The sequence below is a fragment of the Neurospora tetraspora genome, assembly GCF_033439725.1.
Source record: "Neurospora tetraspora strain CBS 560.94 chromosome Unknown B0H65scaffold_6, whole genome shotgun sequence".
In the NCBI taxonomy this organism is placed as follows: Eukaryota; Fungi; Ascomycota; class Sordariomycetes; order Sordariales; family Sordariaceae; genus Neurospora; species Neurospora tetraspora.
Window position 1 is genome coordinate 3,705,164 of NW_026944388.1, and position 19,721 is coordinate 3,724,884.

Below are 19,721 nucleotides of genomic sequence, written 5' to 3' on the forward strand. Positions count from 1 at the left end.
ACGAAAGCAATCAGTGAGGAGCTAACTAACATCATAACTTCCACGTATCTGCTGTATGTCCCTGTTAAATTCAAGAAAAACTGACGTGGAATGACTGGTGCATAGTTGTAGGTAGTCGAGCAGTACATCATAACCAGAGATTCCTTGATGGCAATTAAACTGAAAGAACATTCAACAAGGACACTCTCCTATTGTCTCGTTTAGCCTATCATTTTCCCCTTCAACACACGCACGTATTACCTACTAGTTTCCTTGAAACCTCCCTCCCTTCGTCTTTGCATGATGTATGCGGATAGGATAGTTTTTCCTCAAAAACGGAAAACAAGCAAAAAAGCAAAAAAAAAAAATGTGTGGATGTCCCCGTAACGGACTCGAACCGTCATCTTCCTGCGGCACGTATGCAGACGCGGAATTTCCACGCCAGGAATGTTACCATTACACCAACGAGCCATCCACGGGAAGGGAGCTTGTGAAGGGAACTTATATATCCCCTAGAAGGGGCGGGGTGGGTTGTAACTTGGAATGACTTGGGATGAGGGATGACGCGGGGTTGGCTGGGCAGGTGGGTGACGGAGGTCGGAGGAGGCAGGTGCGGCGGGAAAGGAGCAGTGGGTAGACGGGATGGAAGAAGCGGCAGGAGCGGCCTCATTTCGAGCCAGCCGTGAGACATTGGCTACTTGGGTAGTCTATGCTTTCCGTGTGTCTTGTCGACTGAATACGGCAAGTATTCTGCCATACGTGTAAAAAGATGGGAAAGAGCGAGAGCGAAGCATGGCGGAAACAACCAAGCCGCACAGCAAAGGAAGGCCCGTACAACCCGAGTGTTGCAGACTTTCCCTTCACTTAAGTTCACTTCCTCTCAGACAACAAACCTAGGTAATGCTTGAGAATTACAAGATAGAGAAGGTATGGAAGAACTGGCATCATGATGTCAAAACCGAGGAGAATACATGGATGGTCATCATGTAGATGCGGGTGTACATTGGTGGAGCCCATTGTCGAGTGTCTTCCGCACAAGTTAATCCATGATCTGTCGCAACTTCCATTTGTTGCGGCGTCAGTCTCGCATTAACTCAACTCCGGGCGGTTTGGCGAAGAAGCTGGCTCTTCTGAGTGATGAGTGAAAGAGTGACTACCTATCTACCTATATACCTTGGACACGAAGAGATTCGATACTAGAAATGTGAAATCCTTGATACTCATTTCCTACACTTTATTCATCATCGATCTACACATTTCTCGTTGTGGGGATGTGTGATAATTCACGTCTTTGGGCCCTAAGAGGCTAGGATCGACATGCGCGTTTGGTTTGCTGAACACAGTAAAATGAACATTATCTAAACGACACCGCATGGTTCACGACACCTGGGGATTGACGCTCTTTAACCCAGATCCTAAACTAGACGGATGATTGTTGAAAGACGGAATAGATTTAAGGAAACTGGATGTGTGTTTGTTGAAGGGGGGAAATGTGAGTCTGCTGACGATACAACAGGCAAGTGTCTTCCCATACTACAAGTAGTATAGATACAACTTGATTTTGAGTCTCCTCTGCAAATGTAACAATTAACTGCTTCCAGGCTAAGCCACCGAAGCAGTCTTCTTTCGTGAGGCTTTTTGCCCGTCCTGTGAAGACAGATCGAACAAGTTATTTTGTACGTTTTGGAAGCTTTTGTGATTGTAAGCGCAACGAACATCGCCAAACGAGGAAAAGATATCACCGAGGCCCATCAAGCGGCCACTCAACTTGTTAAGGTCCAGTAGTTGAACATGACTCCATCGCTATGACACTTGATGTAAGCCGATTATCGGCCTGAAGAGACGGTGAGAAGTAGAGAAATGGTTCCTGTTTGGAACAGAATGAGAGAAGTCTCGGACACCGCGGCTATCGTTGGCTCGATGCTGATTCTGAATATAATCATGGTCTGTGTGTACACATATAAGGTCAGTGCGTCTGCATGTCTTTTACTTGAGGCGGGGACCAATATCTGTTGAGCAAAGAAATGTCTTTCCGCGAATTATGATACCGGTTTGGCTTTCGAATTTCGCATCACGAGGCTGCGCACGGTCGCCGTGATGATGTAGTCGATGGTGTGATAGAGGATTCATCTTGACCAAACACCCCTGAATGGCAGCAGTTCACCCGCCTTCATGGAACAAAAGCTTTTGCAAGGTGATGCTGGAAATGCGGGGGAGATTTGAGAGGCTATCCATCTTGAAGCGGCGACGGAGTTTTTACAAGTCCGTTACGCAACTTACGAGCCTTGGCTGTCTCTTCGCGTCACCAGCTGCAATAAAGTTCCTGAACATGGAACCGGTGTCCATGGGATCGCTCGGACGCACAAGTCCCGGAGGGTGTTATCATCGCCTTCTTTCTCTTGGTCCCCATGGCTGTTACGCAGGTTTGGCCATCACATCACAGCGGTCCGATACCATGAGGCTACTAGCTAGTGTGTGGTGTCGTTGAGGAGCTTCATCGGCCGTGTCCCGTGTGTGCTACCCCGGATGTGTTTGAAGAGGAGTTGAAACGTAAGCGAGGCAGGGGATGAGCTTCTCAAGCAACTGGGACACTCAGCTTCAGACCACTGCAGCGACGTCCTTGCCTCCCCCAGAGTCCCAGACGAACCAGCGTTCGCGTCTTTCAAAGCTTGAACCCCCGCGAGCCGCGATGCTTTTTTGCGGCGTCGCGCCCATCTGCAATAAAATCTGCGGGATGGGATGCCGATTTGCTTGTCTTTTTCTTGGCAGATGAAACTGGGAGAGGGGAGGCAATTACCATGAACCGTTCCTGAGCTAGATCACTGACTCAAGCCGCGGTGCCTCATGAAGGCTGAAAGGGTCCCGCCCGACCTAGAAGCAGTCGGTTATGTGTCTGATATCACAGCGATCTGTATGATTTGGCTTTTTGTCTTCCCGTCCATGCCGTTCAGCCGCGATGCCGACGAACGGAGCGCACGGCCACATGGACTGGCCAACCAGTGTCGTGGGCGCGAGTAAACCTGCCGTTCCGAGTTCGTAGGCGGCGTTGTATTGGACCGTTGGAAAAGGCCATCGTAGGTAGCAGTCGCTAACATGGCCATGGTTGTACCTTATCGGCGGGTGCAGACAATATGCGGATTCGGCCAGTCGCAAGGATTCGGTAAACTCTGGCGGTCTCGATGTTGCAGTCGGACGCACGAGATCACAGACTTGGGACCAATGTTTGTTTTTGACCCTGAAAAGCTTCATTTTACCTTGCAGATGGCGGATATAAAGTTATAATAGGTCGGCTTATAGCCTTATCACCTGTATTTTGTGCGGGAGGACAGGTGGAGCCTGTGATAGGCGGAAGCTACCTATTGAGTTCCAAAGGTCTGATAGTAGTTTGCCATCAGATGGAGAGGTATGATCAACGATACCAGTCATGGAAACTGATGATGACTGCTCCTTGAGCTTCATTCTTGCTCTCTCCAATATTGGAACTGCTGTTGAAAGTGGAAGTTGTGCCACTCGATCATCTCATGCCGCCCAGCTGAGAGAAGTGGATCAAGAGCCAGAACAGTGCCCCACTTACATACAAGACCCCACTCCTAATTTCCAACAAGTTATGCCTTTCGGAAGGTGCGATATTCAGTGTCATGAGCTTGGAAGCAACAGATGAAAATTTTCGTGTTCAGTTTTTGATAGTCGTAGGGAAGGTGCAGCTTGAGGATGAAGAGATTTTCGAATACTTGCTAATCACAACCAGCCGCGGCATCCAGGCAGACAAAGAATTCCACAAGTGTTGTCTAACCTTCCTCTCCCACCAGGCCATCTCTCGTTCCTCTCATGGACCATGGCATCAACCCCGCGTATAAGACCAGGTAGGATTTCGGAATCACCACCTTCACTTGTTCGCACCCACATCATCTCCAGCTCGACCAGGCCACGCGGAAAGGCCGTTCTAACGGTATCAAGGGTATCAAGCAGATCGCTGCTAGTACGCTTCAAGAAGGTCTCTCGTCTTTCTGGTGTGCATGAGCAAATCTTACACTCTTGCGGCGCCTGAAGAAGCGCCACCCTTCCGCGCGCTTGGCACACTCGCAGACTCGACACCATATTTCAGAAATACCTTCCAGAGCAGGGAACTCCTGACAAGACGGGAGATCAAAGAAGCTTCCCAGGCCTCCTCAGTCTCTGCTAATCTCCGGCCTTCAAAATGCTGACAGCTTCCCAGGTCCAGAAGCCCAGCAACAGGTGGGGGCGATGAGGTGATGGCCAGGGGAAATTCGGAGGAAAAAGCAGGACAGACAAGACACGGAGGGGAGTCTACCAGGACGTCGGGCCTGTCAGGGAACCTGGAACACTCCTGGAAGCATCCGCGACACTATGTATGGCACCGCCACGTGCTGGCAACGACACCAAGGATGCCTCTAGAGTTTCGGGTCTGACCTGCCCCTCAAGTCCCCCCTGCTCCCACCTCTGCTCGTCTGCCCCGAAGAAGACGCCTCGACTTGACTCGATTCGGCTGTTGCTTCAGCCTTGCAAAGCTTCGGTAGCCAAGTCCGGTGGTGGACATGATCAGTTCGTTACTCTGACTGCGAACATGTAGACGGCCGAGGTGGTTTTTTTCTTGATATCCTATGCGCCTCCATCAATAGTGTCCAAAGTACGTCGCATCGCAAGAAATTCGGGTTCTGGACCTCGGAACTTTTCCGCGGGCCTTCCCGTCTCACCCTCACCCTCACCCACCTACCAACATGCTTCTGGTGGTCTCACAACACGGAGGTTGGCCGGAGACAATGTACCGCTCGCACTTTCATGATGCTAAGAACAGATGTTTCAGCCATGATATACCGGGTCCTGAAAATCGAAATTCGACATGGCAGTGCCGACGATCAGTTCGCCGTTGTCTTGCTCATCGTTCCCTTGGACAGGGGGCTCTGCAAGCAAATACCGAAGCCTCGACGAAAGAAAAGAAAATTGCAAACAAAAAGAGATTATATCAGGCGCAACATAATAACCCCTGATGCCCCTGGATGGTGGATTGTTTGGTTCACCACTCAGAAAAGAGTTCGCCCGCGCGGTGGACAGCGGAAAATGTCCTTCACTGCAGGTCCTCCTTAGCGCACGCTTGACCCGGTCAACTCCACTATCAGAGTAACGATACAAGGAACAGGGTCAGAACTGGAAGCGTCAAAGAGACGCCCGTGAGAGGTTCCCTTGGAGTCTTGGTTCCCCCTAGAGCGGGACGCCTCCGATCGCTCCCATGTGTCTATGGGTCCGCCCTCCCCCAGCTTGCGTGATGCAGAAGCGAGGAGCAGCACGCTGGCGACCTGCCTGGGTGGTTCATGTGGTTCTGTGCGATGCGAACCGCCCGGCACGTTAAAATCTACTGGAGCCCCGATTTTCCCTTTTCCTCCAGTCCGCTGCCTGTCTGTCACGTCCATCTCTAGCCGCCCTTCAGTTTGTTTCTAGAAAGCCGCCCTTTTGTTGGTGGTGGTGTCACGACCCTTCCTTTTCCCACAAGCCCACCATATGCACACACGTCTCTCTAGTGTGTACAAACAAGTTGACGTTGGCCGAATAAAGTACCCCGCCGCCGAACGCATCTTGACCTCAGAGACACTTGAACCCGGTCAAGAGCCAATCATCCAGTCCTTGCGCGCGCGCCATACTGCTGCATCGCGCAGTCACCTGCAGAACCGCAGAAGTCGAACCGACCCGTACCGGAGTGTGGAACGAGGAAAAGGAAAGCAGGAAACAACCAAGCCGGTGCCGAGCAACCAAAGCAGTCGACGACTTCAGCGATATCCTCGATTCCCTGTCATCTACGTAGCTGCTCAACGAAAGGTCCCATCGACCTCATACCCAGCCCTTTCTGCTCGCCAATCCGCCGATCGTATTCTTCTACAGACGACCGATTGTTTGCGCAGCCAACCAACAAAACAAGATATCTTGCACAATCGCGTTGACTGGCCTCCGCTGGCTTGTTTTCTTGCGGTTCTACGGGTTAGGTGGCTGTGATACTATATTAAGCCTCAGGTCTTGGTCTTAGAGTCTCTGGAAGAGTCTTGGACGAATCGGCATTGGTGTTGGACAGACTTTGCGGCTTTCTCACTGTATCCCGTGTAGGTGCTCTGCGAGGCTAACAGCCACGAGCCCGTGTGGTGAGGAACTGGACCGTTGAGGACAGCAAACACGTGTGGGAAAACACACCGGCCAAGGCTTCGCATCGACAACTACAGGAGGGTTTGATTAACATCGGCCCCCCATATTGGCTGGTCTTCAACTTCGAAAGAGAGAAACGGAGAGGGAAAGAGTATAGGACGGGAGTCTCTGCTTTTCAGTCAGCTTTGTTCCAAACAGCCATGCGCTGGCCGCCATCCCTGGGACTGTTTCCGCATTGTTGATACGACCCCTGAAACGTACTCCAAAGGCTTGACCCAAGCGTTTGTGACTTCGTACAGCCTTTCCAAGGGCGACAAGCAACGAAAGGGGAAAGAAGACCCTAGGGATAGGTTTCCGATCGTCAGTCTTTTGAAGGAGATCCCGCAGAAAAGCCCAAACACCCTAGAACTGTTCGGCTGCAGGCCAAACTTACCCCCCAAACACCCCGCCGCGGCCGCATATTAGCTCAGCCGACATTCGACGTCACTTCGGTCGTCGAAAACCATCTTCCACATGTTCAGCAGATTGCACAGCAAGCATAAGGGCCACGCCAAGGAGCAGCAAAACAGGCGGCCACACGACCATCAGGCGTCGACGTTGCAAGACCTTGGCCTGCGTGGGCCCTCTTCATCATCCATTCCCTCTGCTTACCACAATCACTCCGGCGTTCCTGCAAGACAGTATCCCGCGGCGTCATATTCCGAGAGAGGTAGGTCATATCTTACGGTTGAGTCTCAGACCGGCCACCCCTTCTCTCTCCCTTCCCTTACCGCAATCTAGCTCTGGTGTCTCGGGAGCAAGGACTCTTAGGTACCATGGATGCGCCTTCAGTTGAGCTGGCTGCTAACCTAGGCTTCGCCTAACAGACAGCCGGATCCCTAACGGACACTTAGGCGCGCAATCACACTACTCACCAGTTACACCTACTTCACCTTCTCACTCACGAGAGATCAACAGCATGAACACTAACGGGAGCCGGGGACGCCGGGAGCGCACGTTTGTTGGAAGCGAGTGTGCAGTTTGTGAGGAGCCGCTGGAGCATACCCTGCAGGGCGAGAGGATATTACAATTCTCGTGTACCCATGTGTCACACGAGGCTTGCTTTTACGAGTTCATCCGCGAGTTTGAGTCTCAATACTGCCCAACATGCGACGCGCCATTGCATTTGGACACCAGCCGTGGCGGAAACGTGCTAGATATCGGTAAGGGAAAACAAACCTTCCTGGCGTGAATGCTCGGTAGCGCTAACCAGCTCAACATCAGAAAAAATCAGCAACATGGTACGCTCAGGTTCCGTAAACGACACTCGGTCACCACCAGCTCCAAATCCAGCTTCATCGCAGCAGCCATGGGATGATCAGCTAGCACGAGCACCAAGTCGAGGATCGAGTGCTCGGCAAGATGGAGGTTTGCCACCTCATGCCATGGCAAGGGGTAGCCAACGCGACAGTCGCGACGCCCCTTCGTCGTCAGATCCTCGTTACACGCCAAACTCGAGACACGCGCGTAGCGATAGTGATGCTACAGGGGCCACGGGCGCTACCGGAGGAATGGCCTCATCGGGAGGATATCCGGAAACGATGCAGAGTGGTCCACCGCGAAGACACGACTACGATGTCCAGGCTATGGAAACGTCGATATCAAGTCCCCGTGCGATAACCCGAAATCCGATTCCAGCACCGACCGTTACCATCCGGTCCGAGTTCCCTACAATTAGCAGGTCGCGGCAACAGCAGACGCTTACCTGTCTGGTCACGGTTGAGGTACCCGACAACAAGTGGAGGCCGGATCCCGAGGACCTACAGAATGGACCGCCCATGCTACCGCCACCCAGAGCTGAAGAGCCATATCCGCGCGTACCGTCGCCTACGAGGAATGCGCCTCGCTTCTACCCCTACGAATCACCTGAAGTGTTGGCAGAGATGACCGAGAATCTGCGCAGCCGAGTCGACAACTGGCATGGCCTCGACTTCAGCCGGTAAGTGAATACTTCATTTGGTTAAGCACTTCTCTTTAGTATTCTTGCTAACACCATATTTAGCTTCGGGAAACTCCGACTGTACGGCACACTCCGTGTAGGCAAGGATAAGGTGTCATGGCAGGAGCTGGAATGCTTTCTCTTCGCTGAGATGCTCATCTGCGTAAAGGAGAAGAAGAATGCGCACCCAGCACCAGGACAGTGGGAGGATGAATCGGCGCGCAAAACGGGTCGATGCACGCTGAAGGGATCGATCTTGATCAAGAAGCACCTGAACGAGGTATCGGAAACCGGATCTGTCGACGAGAATATCCTGACGCTGAACTTGTCAGTGAACGAGCTACCGCAGTTCCACCTTCGGTTCGAGAATCGCAACCAGCTCAAGCTGTGGCAACAGGCCCTGTTGGATCTGAATGCCGTCGAGACATCACCAATGCGCAGTCCCGAGTACGACCGCGAATTTTCCGAGGCAGAGGAAGACGAATGGAACAGGAGCGCTGGTTCGAAGCAGCGGGTATCATCCCAGGCGTCATCCTGGGGCGGGGCCAGGTCTGCCACCACGGCCCCGACTGAGTATACCAATGTACGAAGCCCAGGGCTGCCGCCATCGATCCACGTCCCGGTTGACGTCGTCGTTGTTGTTCCGATTTCGGCCTCCATGCAAGGTGTGAAGATCAACCTTGTCCGCGACGCCCTTCGTTTTATGGTCAGCTCCCTAGGCGAGCGTGACCGCATGGGTCTCGTCACGTTTGGATCCTCGGGCGGTGGTGTTCCAATTGTGGGCATGACTACCAAGGCGTGGCCTGGCTGGAGCAACGTTTTGGCATCGGTCAAGCCCGTGGGGCAGAAGAGCCATCGTGCGGATGTGGTTGAGGGTGCGAACGTGGCTATGGATCTGCTCATGGGGCGCAAGTACAACAATCCCATTGCCACTATCATGCTGATCAGCGATGCCTCGACTTCCGATGCGGACAGCGTCGACTTTGTGGTGTCGCGTGCGGAAGCTGCCAAGTATGTCTTATCACCATACCAACCTTTATATTTGTGACATGAAACTAACTGCTATTTTAGGATCACGATTCACTCATTCGGCCTGGGAACGACACACAAGCCTGACACCATGATTGAGCTCTCGACGAGGACCAAGGCATCATATACTTATGTCAAGGATTGGATGATGCTCCGAGAGTGTCTGGCAGGCTGCCTCGGTGCTATGCAGAGCTTGTCTCACCAAAATGTGAAGCTCAAGCTCAAACTCCCAGAGGGGTCGCCAGCCAAGCTGGGCAAGATCAGTGGCGCGCTCCAAATAACGAAGCGGGCAACTGGGCGCGATGCGGAGGCCAACTTGGGCGACCTTCGATTCGGCGACAAGCGCGACGTGCTTGTACAACTGACGATTATGCCTGATACGTCGTCTGAAGAGCCACAGTCGCACGCTTACTGGGATACTGTCGTTTCAGGACTGGAGGCAATAGGCGGACCCATGGACGACGAGGACCAAAGGGCGATGTCGGTGGAGGAGGTTCCTTTGATACAGGCCGACCTTAGCTGGGGGGATATTCTACGCGAAGGCGCCACGCAGCACACGAGACCATCGCTTTTGGCAATTACAGTGCTGCCGGCACCAGCAGGCTCGAAGAAGCCGTGGGCCAACTCGCCAACGATACCACCTCACCCGTATATCGTACAGCGGCGGATGGAAATTCTCACGTCGGACATGTTGACTCGAGCATTAACCTTAGTCAGCAGAGGCCAGCACGATCGCGCCCATACGCTGTTGAGCGAGACGCGATCCATTCTCAAGGGACTTGGTAAGGGCGGGTTGCCCCCTGTGCCACCAGCACCAGGAGGACCGCCCACCAAGTCGCTCCCGTCCACGCCTCACCCGCACCGCGCCCACTCGCCGATTCCCGGCACTCCGGACCGGATGAACTCGCCGTCCCCTACGATGGCGAATTACCCCACGGCACCCGGAACCGGCTTGACCATATCGACCCGGCGATCCAACGATGCTCTTAGCGCCATGAACACCGGGGCATCCGCCATCGACCCGACTACCGTGTCAGCTCTTGATGCGGAACTCGAGTCCAGTCTCGAGTGGATCAACCACCCTGCCATCTTTGGGCGCGACAGCCGCAAGGCGGTGCTGCAGGCCATTGGGGTGATCAGCTCTCAGCGGGCATTTACGTTCCGCACGCCGATCGAAAGTCTCTGGGCGGGCCGGGTCAGTGGCATCAAGAAGCTTACGGAGAAGAGCCAGGAGTGGACGGCGGAAGGAGGAGGGGAGGGCGGCATCATGGAGGAAGCATAGTGGGTTCCTCATGGACTGCTAGCTTTGCTCTTCTTCTCGCTAACATTGCCAACCGATAACGGAACATACTTTGTCGATCGGTGGCAGTTTTTATTTTCTTCTTTTTGTTACATGGTTGGCTGGTTCGAATTGCGACCTTTGGCTCGATGATACCACTTTTACTTCTTGTGTCGCACTTTGTTGCACCTGGTCATCCTTCTTCTTTATTATATAACAATATCTTGTCACATTGGTGGTGGCTACTTTTGGTTTGCGGTTGGATATCTTTGGGGGGCTTGCTTTGTCGGCATCTATGGGCTGGCTGCTGTTGAATTTGTAGTACGTACATGTGAGATGGATTGGGGAGGACTGTAAATGAATAAGATTTATGTACGCGATAATTTGGAATGGGGGAGGCATCGATCATGATTCTCTGGTTGGGGATAATGGGAGGAAGGGAAGGGAAAAGCAGAGGAAGAGTTGAATACCTAGGTGGAATACATCATCACCATGATCCTTATACTGTATGACATGCATCTCGCAGTATCTGACTTGGGTACTAACTCCCAGCTGAACTCTCTTGATGATCACAAGCAGCTAGCCGCAGCGATAATGTTGATGTTGATCGTAGTGACACCCGACCACAGTGTATCACGGCATTTGAACTGAAGCAAGTGGTTGGCCGTCGATGGCGTTGATCAACAGCTTCCGACCTCGCCGAGATCCGGACAGACCACTAGAGGCCGGAGATGCAACGGGAACGGGGCTTTCGGGGCGGCCAAGAGCGGCCAAGCAATGCACTGACCGCAAAGGCTACATAGCTAGTATAGAATTCATACGTGGCTAGTATAAACCCACTTTTATGGGTGTGCAGCCAATCTCTGGCTCCCAACCGCGCCAACTTCAATATTGCCAGCCAAGTGCATTCGCGCGCACCCTCTTTCGTGCTGCCATTGATTTGAAGCTATCGCCATCTCCGTCGCTGTCGCTATCAATATCAATGTCAATGTCAATATCAATGTCAATATCAATGTCAATGTCAATGTCAATGTCAATGGGATCGTTGTTAACGTCGTTTACGGTTTCTCCGTGATCCGCTATGACGCTTTCGCTTCTTGGTCTGTTGGTCTTCAGATGGATCGTAGACCTGCTCTCCCTTGTCTAGTTTGTTGAGAAGTGTATTCTACTTTGTCCAACTCTTCGTCAAGATAGTAATGGCCTCAATTTGAATACTCAAATACGCTAAATAACGAAGATTTGGTGATGCGCCTTGTAAGTTTTTGCACGGCTGACACAGATATGGTTGCGCGGCCAGAAAAGTGGCTTTATACTAGCCACGTATGAATTCTATACTATACTAGCCATGTAGCCTTTGCGTGCACTGACGGGAAGCGCTGGATGGGTTTTCCTTGAGGGGAAAAGGGACCCAAAATTATCAGATGCTTTGATAATCTTTGGCCAATCGGGTCTGAGTATGGGATGTATCAAGTGGGGCCCAACCTTGTCACAGACTCCGTCACGAACCCCTCGTCAACTGGAAAGTGGAAAATCCTCAGGTCATTGGCTCTATTTTCATTTCTTCAAAAGGGCAGCTCGCTCGTTGCTTCCCCTCCTCTCTTCAGATGGACGACCCACAGAGCTTCATCCATCAGTACCCGGATTGGGCTGATGATCTTGGGAAGTCGGAACTGAGACAAACGCGGCCACCACGAGAAACAGCCTCTGAAGCGGAACGGGGGTGAGACAACTGGAACCTCCCAAACCCAGAAATTGCAAAAAAAAAGGCAGCAACGAACCTTCGGACTCTGGTTGGTTTCTCACCTACCCAACCGACCCAATCCAACCCCTTCCCAGCGCGGGAGAACCTTATGATCCGAATTCCGAACAGCCCGGGTTGGCTGCCTTGTTCTATGGTCGACCTATTTCTACGTATCCCGTCCGTCGCTCAAACCTAAACCTCCTGTTCTCACTGGATCGATCAACTGAGGTGACCTGAGCCGATCTGCATATCTCAGGCTGCGTCAGCTTGGGTTTTTGACCAAGAGTGACGACCAGACAACGGCACTATCTTCGGCCTCGTGGATACCCTCTAAAAAACTTACAAGGGGTCCAGTCAACTATCCCGTACCTACGCCGAGAAAGCACACAGCAAAAGTCTCCATCCTTTGGAGTGCAATCCTACGCTGTTCGCCGCTGTTACCGCTACCGCCCTAAAGAACTTGATACCACCGAACGGGTCTCACCTCACCTCGGATCATCGTTGCCTACTACTCATCTTTTCTCTTTTCTCTTTTCTTCACCTCTTCACCTCTTTTTTTGCTTCACTTCATTTTCGTTGGGGGTGGTTCTGTGAATTACCTTTCGTCGACATCCTACCCGTTCTCCGTCCGAGTATCCTTATCAAACATCTCTTACGCAACCATCAAACGGGTACATGCAAACATCTCCGGACCGGACACATGTGAAAGTGAAGAGGTGGATTCAACAGTACCCTCAGTTCACTATACCTACAAATTTCCCTCAGACCACCAAGAGAGAACTCGAAACGACACCCGCCTTCTCTGAAACTAGCAACAGCATTCATGAACACCATTATTCGGCAAACATAAAATTAGCGCAGCGGCAAGATGAGGACCGACGACGACGAGATAGGGTCGCCCCTCTTACAGGACCACTTCTCGACGGACCGTCTCGAGGTCGGCAGTGACGGAGGAGACTATGGCACGGCGACCACCCCTCTCTACGAGAGCGACTGCGCTACGCCGGGTTCCGACATTCAGGAGGGAGTGAGGCAGATTGAGGCTGTCTCGAGGGCGTGGACCAAGTCTGCCTTGATCGTAGCTTATATGAGGTTTGTTACATCCAATCGTCTGGACGAGTGCGTGCTAACACGGCTTGCTTGAAAGCATCTTTCTCATCGCTTTCACAACCTCACTCGAGGGTCAGGTCACATATGCCTTGACGGCTTTTGCTGTCAGCTCTTTCAACAACCACTCTCTGTTGTCGACTGTTTCAGTTGTTCAAAATGTTGTCAATGGTGAGTTTAGAACTGCAGGATGACTGGACATCTTGAGGCACAGAAAAACTAACAGTTACCAGCCGTCATCAAACCTCCTATGGCCAAGATTGCCGATGTCTTTGGTCGTCTCGAGGCCTTTGCTATTTCCATCGTCCTTTGCGTACTTGGCTACATCCTCATGGCAGCCTCCAAGAACGTGGAAACCTATGCTTCCGCACAAATATTCTACGCGGCTGGCTCAACGGGACTGCAGATTCTCCAGCAGGTCTTCATTGCCGATACCAGCTCGTTCCTTAACCGAGCCCTCTTCTCCAGTCTACCGGACAGCCCCTTTCTGGTCACGGTTTGGATCGGTCCGCTGATAGCGTCAGCCATTCTCGCAACAACAACCTGGCGATGGGGCTACGGCATGTGGGCGCTCATCCTGCCCGTTGCCTTTCTCCCCTTGGCCTTGAGTCTGTACCTCAACCGCCGGAAAGCAGAAAAACTAGGGATCCTCAAGCCAAAGCACCATCACAGCAACAACGACGACGGCACCACCAAGGCCAAGATTCGCAACATCCTCCTCCGCGACCTCGACATGATCGGCACCCTCCTCTTCAGCGCCGGCCTTTCGCTCATCCTGATCCCCCTAACCCTCATCTCCCGTTCCCCCCAGGGTTGGCGCGACCCTAAGCTCCTTCCTATGATCGTCCTCGGCACCTTCCTCCTCATCCTCTTCCCCCTCTGGGAATCCCGCCCGCACCTCGCTCCCCACCCCCTTTTGCCGTTAGACCTGCTCAAATCCCGCACCTTCGTCGCCGGCTGCAGCCTAGGGTTCTTCTACTTCATGATCTTCTACATCGCAGTCCAGCCGTACTTCTACTCCTACCTCCTAGTGGCTCTCAACCTCCCCGTCAACCGCGCGGGGCAGATAACCCAAACCTTCTCCTTCTCCTCCACCATCGCCGCCATCCTCGCCTCCCTCGCCATCCGCCAGAGCAAATCCCCCCGCCCAAGACCGTTCATCATCGCCGGCGCTTTGTTATATACCTTCGCCATCGCCATCTTGCTCATGACCCGCACCAAGGGCGTTAGCATACCCTCGCTGTTCTCAGCCCAGGCTACCCTCGGCGCCGGCGCCGGGTTGATGCACGTTGCGACGCAACTGGCCGTGCAAGCATCCTGCGGGGATAAACACGCGCACGTCGGCGTCGCTACGGCCGCTTTTCTTACCTTGGTAGAAGTTGGTGCGGCGGTGGGGGCCGCTTTCAGCGGCGTCATCTGGGGCCGACTGATTCCCCACAAACTAGTCGCCTACCTCCCCGACGCGCTAAAAGGCGAGGCAAAGAAAATCTACGCCAGCGTGGTGGTAGCGCGGAGTTATCCCTGGGGGTCGGTAGAACGGGAAGCGATTGCCAGAGCGTACCAGGAGACGGTTACGGTACTCCTAAAGTGCGCGCTGTTTTGGTGCGTGCCGCTGGTGGTGGTGGCGTTGTTTGTCGGGGATTATAGGCTTGGTGAGGGAGGGCAGTGGGAGGTTTGGAATGGACGGGGACTGGTGGTGGGGACGGGGGAGGAGGAGATTGATGAACGGGCGAGGAGGATGGAGGAACGGGTGGAGTGGTGGAGGTTTTGGGTTTGGATGGGGAAGGGGAGCGGGTATTATGGGAGGAACAGGAGGAGGAGGAGAAGGGTGGTTGTTGAGGAGGAGGAGGAAAGGGAAGAGGTTGTGAGGTGATGAGATTCTATTTTTGGATGTTGGATATGAACTGCTTGTGGCTGTTGGATGGTGGATGTTGGAATGGGATATACCAAAGGGAAAGTTAAGGTGGAAGGAATCTTCAGCGTTGGAGTACAGTATTGGATTGATTAGTTAGACAGCGTGTTGTTGGGTTGAAGGATAGCGATGATACCATGACTGACTGATTGCGGATATGTTCTTAGTCGTGTATAAAAGGGAGTTAAGATAGATTTCCAGCTTCTGTAGATATCAATCATTTCTGAGTGATAGATTATCAACCGGTGAATTCATACCACGGCTCATCTCGATGCTCACTATACAATTGCCACCCAGGCGAGCGGTCGTAAGAATAAACCGAACACGGACAGTCCAATACCGCTCGTTGTGGTTGGGAAAGGCCGTTGACAAAACTATGATCGGGATTACAATAATTTGGAAAAACATCAGTCAAAGTCCATTAGAGACTTTTCCATCCAGGTTCCAAAGTACAATAAAGACTCTTTAGATGCGTGATAAGAGTATACCCAAGGTCTGACATAACTGACCGTGACGCGTTCGGTTTATATTCTTACGACCATTCGCGCCAGATAGAGTCACGGAGTTCAACCTGAAGCAGTCCCATTCATGAGCTATATGCTATTAATAACGCCACAACAATGCATCCCACGTACATACTTCCGTGTGACACCCTCGAGCAGCAGCCTCAAACTACCCATAACAATACCAACCGCCTCCCTACTCCTCCTCCATAATCTTCGTCTCAAAACGGAACCCAGCCTTATCCAACCTGTCAATGAACGGCTGACCCAAGCAAGCAGGCGTATAGATCCCACCACCACCACCACTACCACCAAGCTGTTCCTCCACGCCGCTCTCCTCCTCAAGCAACGTGGCAGCCGCCTCAGCCAACAAAACTCCGGTATCTGTTTGTTTGAAAAAAGTCAGCATATCATCCATCCTCTCCATGCCACTCACTAATGAAGGTACTCTCAACCAAAGGGGAAGGAAGAATAAAAAAACTCACAGTAATAAACCGGCCCCCGAAACCAACACCGTCCAAACGCCACCCTCTTCTTGGTATCCTTGGTATCCGTATCCCCCTTCCCCTCCCCCTCAAAATCCGGCTTCGCAACCCCCCAAAACTCCAACTCATCCCGTCTCGCCACCTCCTCGTCCGCCCCCTCGCCCGGCTGATACACAAACTTTTTGGCAATACCCCTCAAAACGGGCGTGGCCATCACCACCCCCAACACCATCAGGCCAAAATGGATAGCTATTCCAGATAACCAGTTACGGGGTTTCATGTACTGCTTAAAGCTAAACCTCGGACCGTACGAACTCTCCTCTTTGTTTTTGGAGGACTGGGATTCAAACAAACCCCAGGTGCGTTCAACGATAGCCGCGTCGGTCTTGGCTGCTACGGAGGTTGTTCCCAGTCCCAAAATGGGGGTGGTGGCTAGCCCGGTCAACTTGGTAGTCCACGACGTCCTGCTTTCAGCCAGGTCCGGGTTCGGGTGCGGGACGGGACTCAAAGCGTAAGGTTTATGCGCCTCGCGCAATTCCTGGAGAGAAAAGTTTTCGAGAATGGTGAAGACTGTTGCGAGAGTGCCTCCCGAGGGGGCAGAGCGCAGGGTGTGGATGCTCAGCGTCACCTCGCCCGTTTTTGTCTGGGGACCGAACTCGCGCTTTAGCTGTTGGACGAGGGACCAGGTGAGTAAATCGGAGGGGGCCGATTCGATGCCGATTTGGGGAAACATCTTTGCTCCCGATTGGGCGGCCGCAGACGAGTATTTGGTGATCATCTTGTGCACGAACGGGACTTCGCCGGTTACGTCAAAGTAGTGCGTGCCTGTGGCGGCGCAGGCGGCGAAGGCTGGCTCGCCTAAAGAGCCGTAGGGCCCGACGGTCGTGAGGAGGATGAAGGTCCGGCGGCAGAGGAATTCGAGCGCGGTGCGGTCGGTGGTGGAGGAGATGATCTCGATGGAGGGCGGGAGACGGTCCGGGTTGAGTTCCTTGAGGCGGGAGACGACGGCTTCGAGCTTCGAGCGGGAGCGGCCGGCTACGGCCCATTTGAGGGTGGTGGGGAGGTGCGTGGCGATGTGTTGGGCTGTGTATTTGCCCGTGTAGCCTGGGGTGGTTGTTAGTTTGTTGTTGAATATGAGCTTTCATGTTGGGCCAGGTACTCACCTGAGGCTCCAAAGACGACAATGTCGTAGTCGCGGCCGTGTTGTTTCAGAGGCATCTTGGGAAGGTGAGGAGTTTCGCCTTTGTGTTGAACTAGTGAAGGTTAGGTGAGACTATGTCGATGTCCGAGACAGGTGAGTCTTTACACGACAAAGATTGGGTCGTTGAAGTGGACAAGAGAAGAATATGCAAGTCCGATGTCTCGACCCTTCAGTTCTTATGGGATCCGGGATACCAAGAGGAAAGAGCGGAGTTAGAAAAGTCTTCTGGGCTTTGTTTAGGTTGAGACGATGCATCATTTATATGGAGATTTCGACCACGGGGGACCACGGCAGCACCGCACCGGCGTCATCGGAACACCAACCCTTTTCCAAACATGTCCGTGTCTTTTTGTTTGGCTTCCACCGTATGTCACTATTGCAACCGCTTATGCAGACACAACAGCAGTTCCGTTGTTTACTCTGGATGCCATCCGAAATAGGCAAGCACCGCCGTCTCATGCGGTCAAGAGAGACGGAATGCCTCCCGCCGGAACACGGACCAGATCTGGAGTGCGCCCGAGATCGTCGATACAATATCCGGTGCAGTTCAAGCAACCCCGGAGACTTCTCCGGATGTCGGATTCATTCCGCTCAACCAAGATGTCTGATGGTATCTCATTGGGTAGGGTTACGGCTGTCCAAGGGGGAACGAACCATTGTTTGTTGACAGCGCTTGAAAACTGATAAAGTTTACCAAAGTGTTACCGCGCAAACAGTGCGAACCTTGAGGGCCATTGCGGCACGCTGTAAACTGAACCTGAAGCTAGGGCGCTGCATGCTGTGAACAGAAACCCACATCGAGACTTGTCTGTAGTCCACCAGCATATGCGGAGTAGCTGTCATAAGTGGACACTGAGTGAGTACGAGGAGGTTGAACGAGATCTTTCATGTTGTCAGAGAAGAGTTTGTACGGTGTTTGTAGAGCTGAGCACGAGATGATGTTGGCTGATGTCACACAAGCGACGGGCGCGGGCCAGCTGTCAATTCGGGACCTGACAGCGGGGTCAGCTGCCAGTGTGGGCAAAAGCCCCGCCAATGCCAAGAAATTGGTCAGGCACACACTGGCACAGAGTCGGCAAAATGGTTCCGCCTAGGGTCCGAAAAATGTTCCTGGGGTGGGACCGGCCGTCGCAGCGCTCGCACACCACACAAGAGAAAAAAGCCCTGGCCTTTTGTCAAATTCGCACATCGCCAGCAAGGACGGTAGTTTCCCCAGACAACGACCACCTCAACCAGCCAAAATGTCTAAGCGCACCAAGAAGGTCGGAATCTCCGGCAAGGTATGTAACTCCCCATTTCCAGAAAGAATGCGTTGCGGCGAGATGGCTAATTTTTGATTGCGAAAATAGTACGGTACTAGGTATGTAACGACGGTTTCCTTCGAGTTCACACTCCCTTGATCGACGAGATTCACCCGGGACATTCGACGACGACACCAACGGCGACAATACTACCGAGAACGAAGGAAGAATTACACGATTTAGAATGACGAGCTTCTCTGGGCGCTGGCTGCGGTGGACGTGCTGAAGATGGAGATGAGGGGGGCATTCGACATTGGAACATGACTCGGCAACCAAAGTCAACAATCTGTGAGAGCGACACTCGAGCCGGATCAATGTCGACCTCTTGCACCTTCAGAATTCCATGCGCGATCGCGAACACCATCACCTGGGCGTCACCTTTCCACGGACCTTGGATATCCTGCTCGGCTCAATCAGTTCATACCGGAAGCACTACCACCACGAATCTCGTCGATCTCGCACTCAAAAGCAAATGAACCGAAGGAACAGCGTCACTAACCAACAACCACAACAGATACGGTGCTTCGCTCCGTAAGCTGGTCAAGAGTCAGTACCCAACAAACTCCTACGCCCCGTCGCTCATCAGGTTACTAACAACCCCACAGAGCAGGAAGTGTCCCAGCACGCCCGCTACACTTGCACCTTCTGCGGCAAGAACACTGTCCGTCGCTCCTCCGTCGGCATCTGGTCTTGCAAGGCCTGCAAGAAGACCCTGGCTGGTGGTGCCTACACTGTCTCGTAAGTTTTCATCGACAAGCACGCCCTCGACACGGCATCTCGAGTCTAACATGATATTTCTAGCACCCCCGCCGCCGCTGCCATGCGCTCCACCCTCCGCCGTCTCCGTGAGATCACTGAGGTTTAAGGTGGTCGTTTAGCTGGCATTTTTGGTCTTTCGGGTTAGGTGTCATGGAAAAGGACAATTGGGGATCTGCGGATTTACTATGGGATGAACCAGATTTCCTTCAATAACGACTTTGCTGCTACCCATTGCGACATGACCATTGCGTGGTCTGGATACGGGGCGATCTAGACAGGGAGTTATACCGGCGTCTC

General features: G+C 52.9%; 4 protein-coding genes and 1 pseudogene across 5 annotated transcripts; 3 read left to right on the top strand and 2 right to left on the bottom strand.

The window, feature by feature from the left end:
• Window positions 1-355: 355 nt before the first annotated feature.
• On the bottom strand, window positions 356-449 carry B0H65DRAFT_t362 (annotated as a pseudogene). Its single transcript has one exon. The product of its transcript is annotated as a tRNA-OTHER (tRNA).
• Window positions 450-6,418: 5,969 nt separating this feature from the next.
• On the top strand, window positions 6,419-10,463 carry B0H65DRAFT_278258 (pleckstrin domain-containing protein). Its single transcript, XM_062822841.1, has 5 exons — window positions 6,419-6,838; window positions 6,996-7,331; window positions 7,393-8,107; window positions 8,171-9,118; window positions 9,179-10,463. Exons 1-5 carry the CDS (start codon window positions 6,643-6,645, stop codon window positions 10,416-10,418), a joined length of 3,435 nt encoding a protein of 1,144 aa, XP_062679933.1. The 5' UTR covers window positions 6,419-6,642; the 3' UTR covers window positions 10,419-10,463.
• A 2,561-nt stretch (window positions 10,464-13,024) lies between these two features.
• Window positions 13,025-15,136, top strand: B0H65DRAFT_430106 (siderophore iron transporter mirC; the record flags this gene model as incomplete). Its single annotated transcript, XM_062824863.1, has 3 exons — window positions 13,025-13,248; window positions 13,304-13,434; window positions 13,497-15,136. 3 exons carry the CDS (start codon window positions 13,025-13,027, stop codon window positions 15,134-15,136), a joined length of 1,995 nt encoding a protein of 664 aa, XP_062679934.1.
• A 738-nt stretch (window positions 15,137-15,874) lies between these two features.
• On the bottom strand, window positions 15,875-17,381 carry B0H65DRAFT_430069 (Saccharopine dehydrogenase-domain-containing protein; the record flags this gene model as incomplete). Its single annotated transcript, XM_062824860.1, has 3 exons — window positions 15,875-16,062; window positions 16,191-17,267; window positions 17,327-17,381. 3 exons carry the CDS (start codon window positions 17,379-17,381, stop codon window positions 15,875-15,877), a joined length of 1,320 nt encoding a protein of 439 aa, XP_062679935.1.
• A 1,224-nt stretch (window positions 17,382-18,605) lies between these two features.
• Window positions 18,606-19,530, top strand: B0H65DRAFT_431119 (60S ribosomal protein L43; the record flags this gene model as incomplete). The annotated part of the gene is made up of 5 exons (XM_062824925.1): window positions 18,606-18,644; window positions 18,714-18,724; window positions 19,180-19,211; window positions 19,271-19,403; window positions 19,467-19,530. The coding sequence occupies 5 exons, from the start codon at window positions 18,606-18,608 to the stop codon at window positions 19,528-19,530; spliced, it is 279 nt and encodes a 92-aa protein (XP_062679936.1).
• Window positions 19,531-19,721: the final 191 nt, after the last annotated feature.